Source organism: Arabidopsis lyrata (assembly GCF_000004255.2).
Source record: "Arabidopsis lyrata subsp. lyrata unplaced genomic scaffold ARALYscaffold_2, whole genome shotgun sequence".
Lineage (NCBI taxonomy): Eukaryota > Viridiplantae > Streptophyta > Magnoliopsida > Brassicales > Brassicaceae > Arabidopsis > Arabidopsis lyrata.
In genome coordinates this window covers 11,087,584-11,103,302 of record NW_003302554.1, presented here as the reverse complement: position 1 = coordinate 11,103,302, position 15,719 = coordinate 11,087,584, and the positions used below count along the sequence as shown (strand labels likewise).

Below are 15,719 nucleotides of genomic sequence, written 5' to 3'. Positions count from 1 at the left end.
TAGGAAACAGAGTTAACCGGAATTGAATCTATGAATTACACTAAACCAATCATAACCAATCTTATACTCTAATATCCACTAAAATCCGGGTGAATTTAAAACAGAGGAACCTTCACCATTTTTGTTTGAACATCATCTTGTTGAGTTGGATTGGACTCAAAGTAGAGATCCGATCCGATGAGATAATGTTGATGAGAGAATGATGACGGTTCCTCTCTTCTTTGATGTGCTTAGTCTTTTATTATTTTTTGGACTTTAGAACTCTGAGTCTGGATCCACATTTTTCTCTATTATGCAAACAATTGTCACCTCTATGTGGTTCTGTTGTGGAAGCATTCACGTGTCTTTAATTAATATATTACTACTATATAGGAGTATTTAAAAAAATAACTTTTAAAAACAAATATTTAACTTGATTATATTTATGGTATATTCATTACTATTAGATTCGTTTCCTTTGTTGGCTTTAGTTTTCCTAATATTTTTATTGGTTTGTTTTCAAGGCTTTTGCACTTCTGTTCCTATATTTTCTATTCTGTAACAAGATTTTCTCATTTTATATGCATTGATAAAAGAATATAGAAAATCTTGTTACGGAATAGAAAATATAGGATAAAAAATTATACAAATTGTATATTTTCTATATTCTTTTATCAATGCATATAAAATATTTAGCTAAAAATATATTTTTATAGTTTTATAAATATAGTTAAAAATATATAAATGTTTAGCTAAAAATATAGTTTTATTATTAAAATTAATTGTATTATGTCCCATTAAAATATTTTGCAAATCCACCACATTGTAAAAAGCCAAAAAAAAATACCCATCAAATATATCAATAGATAGATATCATCATATCCTACAGAAATAAATTAGTTTATAAATGCCACGTAAAATTTAATAATAAAAGAAAATCTGCAAGAGAGTTTACACAAGTAAAGTATATTAAAAATCAGAATAATATAAAAGCTTTTACTCACGCAATCTTTCACGCGTCTTTAAAACCGCGTTAAAACGTCACTTCACCATCAACCCTATTTATATCCAACCAACACATTCACTTCTCACAATTTCTTAAATCTTTTTCTTCCTCTCTAAACAATGTCAAAGAACGTTTCAAGAAACTGCTTAGGTTCAATGGAAGACATCAAGAAAGTTTTCCAACGATTCGACAAAAACAACGATGGGAAAATCTCTATCGATGAGCTTAAAGACGTGATAGGAGCTCTCTCTCCAAACGCTACGCAAGAAGAAACCAAATCTATGATGAAAGAGTTTGATCTTGATGGTAATGGATTCATTGATTTGGATGAATTTGTTGCTTTGTTTCAAATAAATGATCAAAGTAGTGATAGTAATGAGATTAGAGATTTGAAAGAAGCTTTTGATTTGTATGATTTGGATCGTAATGGAAGAATCTCGGCTAATGAGTTACACTCGGTTATGAAGAATCTTGGTGAGAAGTGTTCGGTTCAAGATTGTCAAAGGATGATTAGTAAAGTTGATTCTGATGGTGATGGTTGCGTTGATTTTGAAGAGTTTAAGAAGATGATGATTAATGGTAATGCTTGATGAAATCGATTTAGAATTTTGGAAGATTTAATCCTTTTTTTTCTTGTAAATATCGTTTTTTTTTATGATTTGGTCAATCTAATCTTTTTTAGGATTTAGGTTAATTAGGAGTTTTTAATTTTTTAAGGTTTTATCGATTAATCTAGAAGAATCTCTATGTTGCTTCTTTAATGGCTCTGACCTAATGTTAGGGAATATTGTTGATGACCTAATTAATCGATTAATAATAATTCAAAAAGTTAATTACCTTTTTGAGACATTTATTAATATAGTTGGTTTGGTTTGGTTTGATCATGTGCATCTTGTGTCGATGGTTACACTTAAAGAACATGATCCCATGTGATCTTAACCGTATCTCGCTGGTGCATTAATTTACATGTTATTACGATCCGATTATTGTGTGTTAACAATTAATACATAAGTATTAAAAAAGAAATTAAAATAGTGTTTAATTTGTCATGATTATTTTTAAGATCTCCAAGATCTTTAGATTATCCATAGAGATATTTAACTTGACATTTAGAATATTTAATAGATTCTCAATTTAAAAGATATGCTTAAGATCATTTTTGAGATCGGAGAGATATGTGCCTAATCTAAAAGCTATCCAGAGAGATACTTGCCTAATCTTAAGTCTTAACTAACTTGAGAATTAAAATTAAAACAAAAATGTTCTATATATGTAATGTATTAATGTTCTGATTTAGGGTTCTTTTTGTACTCGGCTCGGCCTAGTCCGTTGACAGCTCGATCGGCCCGTCACAAGCCCGAACCCCCGCCCCAGAAAGTCAGTCAAGGTTATTATTGGGCTTTTATGGGCTTTCATTAATATAATACTTTCAGGTCAATATTGAGAATTTGATAACCTTACGCCAAAATTTTGAAATGCAAAGCAAAACTTAATAACGATCTATAAAATACATCTAGAAATAAAGATTGAAGAACATACATAGCAAAATACACAAACACAAATCAAGTCGTCATCATCAACTTTTTTCAACACCAACTTCTATAAATCTGCAAAAGTGAAAGATCGTATGTTTATGAAAAAACTCATGATTCATTCATATAATTTCACAACATTAAAATATATATATCAAGAACCAATTCATCACATCACCAGTCTCATCAAATTCTAAAATCTCGTCCTAAGCTAATTGCTATTTTTGTCTTTAGTATCAAAATTACATCTTCAAACTGCATAAGTCATAACCATATAATCTTATGAATTATGATACAAATATTTTAGAGAAAATGAATACTTCATCTAATGATAAAATACAAAATAAATGTTACTTGATTTGGATAATAATAGAAAATATTTTCAGTATATCTTAATGTTACCAATACTTAAAATCCGATTTTATTGGAAGGATTCTATATTTTCAAAAATTAATAATTATAACTACATTTATTTATATTTCTATAGAAATCTAAGAATTCGAAACAAAATTATGGTTATGATTTTGGTACACGTATATAGAAACCACTAAATCTCTCGACATCTTTGCTTAAATTTATAAAGGATTACCCTTTTTATATTAATTGAGAAACATTTTATAAAAATACCCTTATCTTCATGTGTGATTAACAAAAATGTCATGCTGACGTGTCGTTCTCATAGAGCTTCTCAATCTATTTAACTAAAAACCCAATATTTATTAAGATATTTACAGATTTTGCAATTAGTTTTACTTATATTTATTTTTTTCCACTTAATTTATGTTTTATTTTATTTTACTCAATTAATTAAAACAAAAATATAATTAAAATATGTAATTAAGATATATAAATCTATACATAATGGAGTACCTAATATTTTGTATATTGATAAATATACCAAGATATATATATATATATCATAAATTATGATAACCATAAACATTAATACATAGATGAAAATTTCACTAATCTTGATAATCATTAATACATCACCGTTTATCTAATAATATAAAAATCGAACACTTTCAATATCATCAATACATTAAAATTGGTTAATAATCGTTTTAAAACTATTTTGTAACTAATATATTAATTAATCCAATTTTGTAATGTTGATGATATGGCACCAGTAAAGGCTTTTACGTACATTTTAACATTGTAATATTTATCTAGTACAAAACCACTAGCGTATGAGTGGTCACACGGCTAAAAAGGTCTTAATTTCCATGCCATAAAACTCGGTGAAGTAACTCATTCTTTACCTATAGAGGAAACAATGCACTGGCAATTTAATTTTACCATAAAGGAACCCTAAGGGTAAGTAAGGATAAAAAAAAAAAAAGCCCTTAAGTAAGGATGATGGACGGGCCTATTTACTAACCCGGCTTGGTTGGAATAAAATTAAGACCATCGATAAATGATCTAAAAAGAAAAAAAAAACCAAAAAAAGACATATGATGGACCTGGCCTATTTACAAGCTCATCATAGGCCCATTTTGGTAGAACAGTTCCATAGAGTTATCAATGATACACGTCCTGCGCTGTTCTTCTATGTATTTTGTCTTTGTTTGCACATAATCCAATAGAATATCTTCCCTTACATAAGCGAATAGAGAAAGATCGAGAGACTGAATGAGACTGTGACAGAGATGTTTTCTGGCCACGGGAATGGATTGTGAGTGGAGATGATAATAATATGTAGACAGTTCTTTAATTATTTTTGTCTTGACATCGTCGATATTTTCAGTCTTATTAGCTAGGTTTTTACTTCTATGGGTCACTCTCAATGTGAGTACCGACTTAAAAATATAAGTTACAACTTCCATAAAGTATTTTTTTAATTAAAAAAAGAGTTTTAATTATTTACCTATTTAAAGTTTTGAATATGTGCTAAACGACCAAAATTTTGAGAAGTAATTTGCGAAACGACAAGCGTAAAACAGGAGTACTGTGGCTGCAAGTTGCAGGGTTTTAGGTTGAAACTGGACAAAATACTTTTAGGCCAAATCTTTATCATTTGAATCTATCGGATTTAATTGGTACCATTTCCTATATTATCATTTACTCCCTCCGTTTCGTTGTAGTTGTCGTTTTAGGATTTAAATTTTGTTTCGATAGTTGTCGTTTTAGGTTTTCAATGCAAATGTTTGGTAAAACTTCTAGTATTATCTCTATTGTTTTAATGTTTTGGCCAATGAAAAAATTTATAAGATATATTAATAAAGGATAAAACAGAAAATTTAATGTTTTTCTTAATTTGTGTGAAAAAACCTTAAACGACAACTAAAACGAAACGGAGAGAGTATTAAGGTTTTCAAAAGATGACAGTCAAAGCTAAGGAGGTGATATGAGTTTGCGGTATACTTGCGGATAGCGGTAAGTTTTGTACCACCATCATTTTATGGCGGTAAAAAATTGAAAAAGTATCTTTTTTATGTTAGTTTATTTATTTATTAAGTGTTACACAAATAAATTGTTTAAAACTCTCTCTTTTATATATCTTTTGCAAAAAATTTATACTCTCTCTATTTCATTATATAGGATGTTTCGGAGTTTTTATTGTGTTTATGTTTTACAAGTTTCAATGCAAATCTTAAATATATTTAATATTTTTAATTATAAAGATTAGGCAGTCTCTTTTGTAATTGGTTGATATATTAAAAATCAAATATTAAATGATAACTTTAGAAAGAAAATTAAATTTCTTAAACAATATGTTTTTAGCTAAAACATCATATAATTTGAAACAGAGAGAGCATTAAATACTATTTAATGTATTGCATCTTTTCTATTCTTACCAAGCGGAATATAACTCAACCGTCAATTCTTACCATGTCATGACATTTTTTATAACATTTTCAAAAGCTCACTCTCACATCTACTTTATAAAAAGAAATTTTTTTTTGAGTAACATAACATGAGCGTTAATATATATCATCTATGATTAAACTCACCATATGTAGTTCAAAAGAGCAATGCTTTACAAATAGCATAACATTTTGTCAGTTTTATATATACAATTGTTCACTGTGAAGCCTAGTGGTATATACTAGGGCTTTTGTTGTATCATTATCACATAGTCCAAACCACGTAATGTATTTTGTAAAAGGAAGAAAACAAATAACCATTTACCGTAGATAATTTTCTTTTATTGTAACAGAAAATTGTATAATATAGCTTCCAAATAGCAGTACACTCGATATGGAGAGAGCGCAATGGAAGGTGACATTGTGGGACATCAACTCCAGCCATGCCACTTAGCTTGGTTTGCTTCTAGAAGTTAAATTTTGTCATCTCTCAAGTTTATTTTTGTCTCCAATTCTCAAATTAATCAAAAACATTTGCATTTGATGTGACAACCATTATTCTTTCTTGCATATAATTCAACATTACATTTTAAAAAAGAAAATTTTACAATATAAAAGTGATATTCAGTTTTTATGTATTTCAAACTATCCAATAATTATAACCATGGATAAAAAAAATTCAAATATGTAATAAGAAAATATTTACTATTCGTGTGAAATAGAATAACGCAGTTGATGATAAAGAATTAGTAAGGGCATTTTGTGTAGAAAAAGAGAAAGGAACGTGCATGGTCATCGTCCACGAACAATTTTCCAAATGAGACAGAATTTCATAAAAGCAGTAGGGTGTCGAGTCATCTTCATATAAAAGTTCATTTCACACTTTGGATTCATCCCACGAAGTTAATCATACACAATAATTGTTTATTCTTTCAAAATGATAGAACTTGATTGTACTGTTATGGACTTTTTCCGACATTTACATGATAATACTAGAAAGATTTCAAAACAAAACTTTTTTTTTTGTAAACAATAATGTTTTCTTAAGCCAAATTTATTGATTAAAATTTATGAAATAAGGATCAACTTTTGCTTGAATAGGAAGTTTGAACGTTGTAGGATTTGCGAGATGAATGAGATAATAACAAAGTAGATTAATCATAGAATAATGAAATCGATAGAATGAAATTTTTTAGGCTGAATAAATTTTAAAATTGAATAAAGAAATTTCTAAACAACAGAAAAACCAAAATTTACTATTTAGTTGATCATTATAAGGTTTTCTAAATTAATTACAATTATGAAACATTTTTTTTTTGTTAAAAATAATTATGAAACATGCCAGATCAAAAAATTGTTATTTTTAACGGTTTCTTATCCCATGCAAAATTTAATAAGAAAATTAACATATATGCAACATTTGGCCTAATTCTTTTTCATTCTACCACATTGCAGGCCCATTTATCGCTCATACCACAATTGAGGTGTGTAATAGCCATTTTGCCCTTCCTATTGTGTGTTCAAATTTCGGGGACAAAATTCATTGTTTGAGCAAACAAAAAGAATTTTACGCTCAAACAATGAATTTTACATATAGGTCATCTTATTTTTGCATATTAGCTGGTTTTGTCCCTCGATTTTAATTTATTGTTTTTGGATTTTAGTATGTAAACTCTGATTTCGGTCTTTTTATTTTGTTTGATGTTTATAATTCGTTTGATTATTATTCCGAATAGGTTTATTGTCTCCCAGATACTTGTCCCTAAATGTTGCATTTTATCTGCTACATCAGCTGATGGCAAAACCATCTTTTTTATACCATAATACCACATAAATGTGGTATGAGTGAAAAAAAATTATCAAATGTGGTAGAAATGAAAATGTTTTGGTCAAATGTAGTAGAGTTGACCAAATTCTCAAATTTAATTTTATATGATATATATTCAGCTAAATTAGGTTTAAAATGTAAAAAACATGAAAATAGCATATTATCTAAACCCAGATTGACAACAAATTCTGATTCTGTTTTGAAAAATAAACTTGACTTAGTGAAATGTACAATTGTTTTTCTAACCATTCTTTAGTGGTAAACTTTAACTTTGTATATATTTGCAAAGAATGAAAATATCTCTAAAGTATTTTCTTATATAACGTTCATGCAAAATATGACTGGTAGGTCGTTATAGCTCTTAAAGTTGAATGGTAGATTTGTGTGCGTGCACTATTGCCCTCTTCTCTTCGAGTTAAAACTTTACGTAATTCATTAATCAGGACTTACTTAGTTGTCAATTACATATAACTCTTTCTTTGCGTAATATAAATAATCCACTTTTAATCAAAGGTAAAGCCGTTTATTTACGTTGTTGCATATACGACATTGAACATGTTGGAATTAGTAGATCCATTCGTTACACATGTAAATGTTTCAATATAATAAAACACTAATCAATCATAAGTCCTTTCATGTTCTCAGGTTGGCCCATATTAGCAACCATGAGGCGTGCCGGTACAGACGTACGTATAAGAAACTGCATTAGAGCAACCTCATTGAGGATATGTTAATTTTGGCTCTTAGAATTAATTTATTATTAATTTTGAAAAGTTTAGAATTAAGAGATTGTATTTTGGTTTTAAATTTTAGGCGTCTTCAATAGTAGGTTTTTAAACTGTGGTTACTGTTTTTCAAAATTGAACCAAATTTTAATTTTTTCTAACATTTTCCTTCTTTTTTTGTATTTTTTCGGTTAATTTCGATTATATTCGGTTAAGCTCGGTTATTTTAGGTAAAAATCCGAAACAAACCGAACTTGTTAAAATTTTGGTTAGTTATAGTTATCTACAGTATTCAAATATCCAAACCGAACCGAATCGAAAGGGAACCGAACCGATCCGAACCGAAATTTCTAAAATATCCGAATGATTATTATATTACTATATCCAAACTAACCGAAACCGAACGTAACCGAACTGAAACCGAACGGTTAACCGAATGCCCAGACCTACGTGCAATCAGTCAGAAACTACCACGTGGACATCTCTTAACATTAGTTTTGTTTCTTAACTTAGAGACTACTTTTAACAGTATTCATCATTTCCATTTAATTTAAATCAAATTAAAAACTAAAAACAAGCTAAGAGCCTTGCATTGAGAATTATCTTATTATACACGAACATACTTACAAAAATCTAATCAATCTTTGCAATAGTTTTAAATAATACAATTTCAACGGTTACGGTTAGAACAACTTGGCAAGTCCAGCCAAAAAGATGTAGACGTTGCCGTATGTTATATCTCTATTGCTTCATCGATACATGCACAATACACAATACACGTATGCTACGGAGTAAAATTGATACAGGACAACATCAATGGTCCAAAACTTGTAATAAGGACAAGAGGTTCTCTTAAGAGGAGCGATGAAGAAAGATAACAAAAATTTGGCGAAAGGTTCCATGCATCTTTTGCGTTTTTGTCCCATGCAATTATAGTTCAACCCGAAGAAAACGGATATTAGTTGCCAAATTTTTGTTAACATGAAGTCCATATATTATATGCCAATCTCCGTATAAGTCTATCTCCATTACATACAGAAGTCGAAGCTCTTCTCTGGGCGATGAAGTGTATGATTGGTGCAGATAATCAAAAGGTAGCTTTCTTTACAGACTGTTCAGACCTGGTGAAAATGGTGTCTTTCCCAACCGAATGGCCGGCATTTTCAGTGTATTTGGAGGAATTTCAGAGCGACAAGAAAGAATTTCAACCTTCTCTTTATCTTTAATTTTTCGTAGTGCAAATGTAAAAGCGGATAATTTAGCACGAAAAGTTCGTGCAAAACCGCATCATATCACTTTTGTAAACAACATTCCTCAAAAATGACTCTTTTAATTTTAATTAATATCGGACGACAAAAAAAAAAGTCCATATATGCCAAGAAAAAACGGAAGTCCGTAGCTTTTTTTTTTAATAGTTTTTACGTAAACAAAAAAATTGATTAGTGATTTTTTTTATATAGAAAATTTGTACATTTATTCTTAAAAATCTTTTTCAATTGAAATTTTGATATTTGGAAACCACCATACATCAGAAATTAATCTACAATTGATCTTTACATGCTTCTATAATCTATTTGACTCGCTACGGCCGTTATTGGTTGCAAGAGATTGAGATGTAACAGTAGACGAATCAAAAATTAAACATTTAATAAAATTCAAATTATTAGTCAAAGTTTGTTTAAAAAATCAAAATATTTCATGAACGGTATTCGCCATTATTGATAGAGATTTATTTCAACCATCTACTGGTGATTATTATCTAGTTAAAATTAAATTACTAGCAAATATGTTGTAAATGAATTTGATACAAATTATTGAATAATACCAGCGGAAAAAAGTTTTGTAATAAGCTTTTTAATGTAGAGAAAAATAGTATTACGTTGCAGAGTCAAAAAAAATTTTTTGTTAAGGATGCAGAGTTAAAATTCCTCATGCTATATGGTATAATATCTTTGAGAAAAATATATGTATACTAATTAAAATTTTATCTAAAAATGTATAAAAAGGTTTATGGTTCGCATTATGGGAGCATCTACTCTACTACATACAGAAGTGGAAGCTCTTTTTTGGGCAATGTAGTGTATGATTGGTGCTGACAACCAACATACAACTTTTTTATAGACTGTTCGGATCTAGTGAACATGGTGTTTTCCCTAACCGAATGACCGACATTTTTATTATATTTCGAAGAATTTCAAAGCGATAAGGAAAAATTCTCAAGCTTCTCTTTATCTTTAATTTCTCGCAATGCAAATGTTAAAGCGAATAATTTCATATGATTATATATGTAAACAACATTTTTCAGAAATGGTTTTCTTGAATTTTAATTAAAAGTTGTTGACAAAAAACAAAGTTTGTGCCTTTGTGGTTAGCAAAGCCAACTAGTGTTTTTAACAAGTAAACTAATTTCACTCTTATGTTACCATATTTTTCCACAGAAGTTAGGAACCTAAACTGGAGTTATTTGCATGGAAAGGTTACTTCACAAGTGATGAGAAAATGACATCAGCTGTTTTATATAGAGATATCAACACTTTTGCGCAAACATAATAGGATTTACTAAAAGAAAAGTCCTTGTCACATAATTTGTTGAAAACAATTGGACTCGACACTTCTCTCTAAACAGCCAAAATCATTTATGAAAATAGAAAATAAAATCTTATCAGTTTAATTTTCAATGCAACTACACACAGCTCCAGCCCAATATATTTAGGAGCCTTAGGGCAAATTTTTTTTTTATGGCCTATTATTATATATAAAGAGAAAATTTTACTTAATCTTTTAAAAATTTGCAGTTTTTTTTATAGTAAAAATTGTTATTTTAAAAATTTCGGACTTTTTACATTTTCTTATAAAAAATTAGGTCTCTTGAAATATAATTCTCATATTAATAATATTTTTTAAAATTATTTGGGCATTTTTTACATGTAAATTAAAAAAAAAAAAAAAAAGTGTTGACTACACATACTCTTATTTGTGGCTAGTGTTTTTCTTTTCTTTGTTGTTGTTCTTTGTTGTTGTTAAACCGCGAAAGTTCCGTACCCCAATTCTTATTGAAAGAATAATTCTCCGTCCCTAAAAAAGAGTGAACTGATGAGGACAAAAAAGAACCAACGCCTTTGTACAGTCACTAAAAATTTGGGATTTACAGAGGATTTTTTACCTATAATGCTTGATAAAAAGTAGAAGAATAATAAAGAAAGTATCAGAATGTCGAGAAATGACTCATACTTTGTTATGAACAAACCAAGATGGCAAGATCCTTACACGTACAAGTTACGCTGCGCGAGCTGTCTCCATTTTTCGTAACCCTAGCTAGTTGCTTCCACATTATTGGTATAAAACTATATTTTTATTTATAACTTATAAGTACAGAAAAACTAACTTTATTTTTGTTAGACCATAAATATAAACTTGACCGTACAATCTGCCTAGTTTGCCATAAGACATCTTTTCGTGTTCAAACTTTCTTCTGCTTCTGATTTTCTTAATTGAATGAGTTATATTGTAACAAACGTCGTTGTCACCTTTGAATTTAATATTTACAGTTTACTTCAATCATTAATTTTTTTTCCCTTTGTAAATAATCCTGACCCGCACGTACGTGCGGGATTTCATATTTTAAAAAATATTTTTTAATAAATTTAATTTAATATAGATTATTTTGTTGTTTTATATGTATATATATATATATATACACACATATTTAGATAAGACAATGAGAGAAAGTAGTGTCGTCCCGTCCCGTCCCGTCTCATTGCCTATCTTAAAAATTTTCGTCACATAGCTGTTCCCTTTAAAATAATTACCAATATGAAAATGTTTAATTTAGTTCAACAGAGAAGAGAATGGGTAAGAGTCTAAGAGATTTAGATGGAATACCCGTATTTTCCGTATTTTTCCTTTCGGGATTTAATTTTTACAAAATAAATAGAATCTATTCAATTTTTTTTTTAAACATTCTCTAATTGTTTAAAATGCTGGTGCGGATTATATTTGAACACTTATTTATTTGGTATAATATTCATAATTTGACAATCCCACGAAAGAAATTTTCTAATTCATATTCATAGAACACTACATAAAAACCTTATTCATCCGCGGTCTATAAAAAATGTTTTGTTTTCTCTAGTTGAAAAAAGCTTCATGGTTGTAAAGACTCAAACACAGAAAATAATAAAAACATCAAATACTAATCCAACTATTATTCTATTTGTTTTAATGATCTCTTTTCAAACTGTAGTAACATGATATTTTATGTTTGGATTATCTATTAATAAGTTCAAACATCGACATATGAACTATTTTTATCACTTTTTTAGTATTTCATTTGTGTATGTCAAACGTACGTATAACTTAATTATTTACGACTTACATTTGGAATAGTGGGCTAATGAATATTTGTGAGTCTAATTTTATATATTTATAGGGAAAGATGAGGTTAATGTGAAAAATTAGGTTTACCTACTTTGAATTTTTAAAAATAATTCAATATCTTAATTGATTATTTATTATTATTTCAAATTTTAAGTCAAATCTCTTGTTTAAATATTCTTGTTTAAATATTTTATATCTTTGAAATTAATGACAACATATTCATATTTTCTTTTATTATTATTATTTCTATCATCAATATATTGGTTTAAAGATATATTAAGAAATCAATTTTAGTATTAAAATCATATTAATAGAATATAGAATATGACTTTTGTTAAATTTCAAATCATTATTTAATTTTAAACAATGCTCTTAAAGAATTTTGAAAATAACGAATCCAATAATATATTTTTCCTAAATTAATTCAATTAATTCAAACTAATTAAATCAGTTTGAATTAATTATCTTGCCGATTAAATTTAACTTCCAATATTTTCTCAAACTATTAGTAACTTATGTTTTCCCTAAATCCTGATTTTTAGGCAATAGATTAGATTTTCGGATTTTATATATTTTAAGGTCATATATATAGTTTTTGTTATTTATTTGTAGTAAGATTTGGAAAAATTGAGATTTGAAAAGATTGAAAACTTTTAGTGATATTTATTAGGTAATTTTATGGTATGATTTGCATAGTTTATTTTATATGAATTCTAATAATATAGGATTTTATATAAAAATTATTATTGGATTCATATAAAAATAATTTTTGATTTTTTAACCATGAGAATTCGTAATTTCTATGAATGGTTGTTTCTTTAATGATAATAAATTAATGATTGGATATGAGTTTTTATGGTTGCAAAATCTTGGAATTATTATAATTGTTATTAATGTCACTAATATGATTGCTATTTTTTTTTCTTTTTTCAAATTAAAAAAATCTCAATGGCATCATATGTAATATTTTACCTTTTATAAGGTTATTTAATTTTGAGTGATTCCCAATTAATAGTATAGATTTATATACTAATAATTTATATTATTTCAAAAAGTAAAAACGAAAGGTTTTGTTTAAAAATGCCTAAAGTCATTTATTCATACACACTAAATACGAAAGCAAACCCACACACAAACTTAAACAAACGGTGAGAAACACTAATCAAGTTCCACAGTCTCTCCATCAAACAGACTCCAAAGTTGCTCAAGGTCAAACGCCAAAGTGGCCCCCTCTTCAGTTGTCGTTGCTTTCGGAACTATCGCATCTGCTTCTTGGCTCTCCTCTAGTAAATTCTCCAACCACATATTATCTCCATTCATTAGATTATTCACAAAATCATCTTTCTCATCATCTTTGTTACATGTGATACTATTTTCACAAACATTATTGTTGTTGAGTCCAAGGCATGAAGGAATTAAATCAACTTCTGGTAGACCACTGAGATGGCTACAGCCATTGTTTACGGAGAAGGATCGAGGTCGAGGCTTAAAAACATCGATTTTTTGGACCGGTGTTGTAGGAGGGGAAATGATGTTTTTCTTTTTCATTTTAGTCTTACAACATGGTTCATGTTTCTTACTTAGATGGGTGTTCCAGTAATTTTTGACATCATTAGCCGTCCGACCAGGCAATCGACCAGCAATCAGGGACCACCTAAACATTGTTAAACAATATACATATAAGTTATTAGTGTTGAACTTATGGCTCTTGAAATGATTAGTATCGAGTAAACAATACCTATTTCCGAGAAGCTTATGAAGGCGAAGAAGAAGATCAATTTCATCAGAGCTAAATCTTCCCCTCTTGATACTTGGCTTTAAATAGTTTAACCATCTTAGTCTACAACTCTTTCTGCACCGGTTTAGCCCTACGAAACCAATAATGTACATTAATAATACCAATCAAGACAGCTTTTGTGTCTCCATCTATATTTTTTTATCTTTTATCTTGAAGAATCTAAGCACACCAATAGAAATAATTTACTGTTCCAACACGTTAGTACAGAAATTTCCAGTGAGTTCACTCACTCACAAGGACAACCCAGTAAAAGAGTTTAACGATTTTACAGAGGTTAGCTTCTTCCTTGGTTGTGAAGAATAAGCTATATATGCAACGTAAATAAAAATAGTATCTAATTTTTTATCTCCAGTTTTATGTAAATTATTCGTTTAAGTCCAACATAAAAATGAACAGCATAATTAATTTTAATTAATGACCATTTTTTTTGTTTGTTAAACACTTTTACTCGACACTAGCATGAAAAAATAATTTTTTCATTAACTAAAACAATTAAAAAAAGTCAAATAATGATTAGTGATTATATATATATATATATATATATATATATATATATATATATATATATCTTTGTGTTTAAATAACACATACCAGCTCTCAAAGGAACTTGGTGCCATTTGCCTTCTCCATACTTATCAATACATTGCCTCAAGAGACTATCTTCTTCAGCAGTCCATGCACCTTTTCTTAGCCCTTTCGACGAACCTTCCATGGAGCAAAGATAAATATAAAAGTATCTGACCAAGTTATTCTAAAACTTTTAAGAAAAAAGTCGAGGAAGAGGGGGTTATTTTGGCTTCCCAAATCCTCGGAGGACTTTTTGACAATGTGAGCATTTGAGCGAATATATAGGTATATATATACACACGTGAAAGAGATAGAAAAATGACGTGCATGTTGGATATCCACATTTCATGTATTAGTGGTCGTGCTTAATTTGCTAAGTTATTGTTTGGTTACTGATTTGACTAGAGTCTAGAGAAAAAGTTCATATATATATATATATATATATATATATATATATATATCACCTTTTTCAAGTACTTAAAACATATTTCTTAACAAGTTAGGAGAAAGGACGATTAATGATTGGTCGCAGATGGTTTACATGATTATAAGAGATAGTAATTTCATGCACATAAATGAAATTGAACATAATAGAGAAATAGGGTGGACGTATAACAAAAAGGGTTTGTTGGTAAAAGAAGTAGTTTATAGATTCTTATTAGGAAAATGAGTCTTTTTAAGTTCTAATTGAATATTGGGTAATTTTATAGTTAGTTTTGTAGGATCTACATTATATAAATGATGAAAAATTCTTTTTTTAGACCATCTCCATCCAGAGGTTCTAGGAGAGGTTCTCACTAATTAAAAAATAAAAAGTAATACTAAAGTCGGAGAGAGACTGAGAAACGTTTTTCAACTGAGAAACTATAAGAAACGAATCTTGACACATGTTATGTTGTAATTGGATAAATGCTTCTTTTATAAAATATTTTTTAAATAAATGATAATATTATACCAAAATTTTTAAAATAATATTTTTTTAAAAAACTAGTAACGTTTATACTAATAAAGATCTTCTTAGTGAATTGTCGTCTAGGCCGATTTTTAATATTGGTTTTATATAGGGAAAAATGTCATTAAAATCCCCAACTTATTCAAAA

At 28.5% G+C, this 15,719-nt stretch overlaps 2 protein-coding genes across 2 annotated transcripts; one reads left to right on the top strand and one right to left on the bottom strand.

The window, feature by feature from the left end:
* Nucleotides 1-1,054: 1,054 nt before the first annotated feature.
* LOC9323101 (probable calcium-binding protein CML23) lies at nt 1,055-1,842 on the top strand. Its single transcript, XM_021034839.1, has one exon. It carries the CDS (start codon nt 1,105-1,107, stop codon nt 1,573-1,575), a length of 471 nt encoding a protein of 156 aa, XP_020890498.1. The 5' UTR covers nt 1,055-1,104; the 3' UTR covers nt 1,576-1,842.
* An 11,443-nt stretch (nt 1,843-13,285) lies between these two features.
* Nucleotides 13,286-15,000, bottom strand: LOC9323100 (transcription factor MYB90). Its single transcript, XM_002886989.2, has 3 exons — nt 14,644-15,000; nt 13,993-14,122; nt 13,286-13,908 (listed from the first exon to the last, which is right to left on the bottom strand). Exons 1-3 carry the CDS (start codon nt 14,762-14,764, stop codon nt 13,413-13,415), a joined length of 747 nt encoding a protein of 248 aa, XP_002887035.1. The 5' UTR covers nt 14,765-15,000; the 3' UTR covers nt 13,286-13,412.
* Nucleotides 15,001-15,719: the final 719 nt, after the last annotated feature.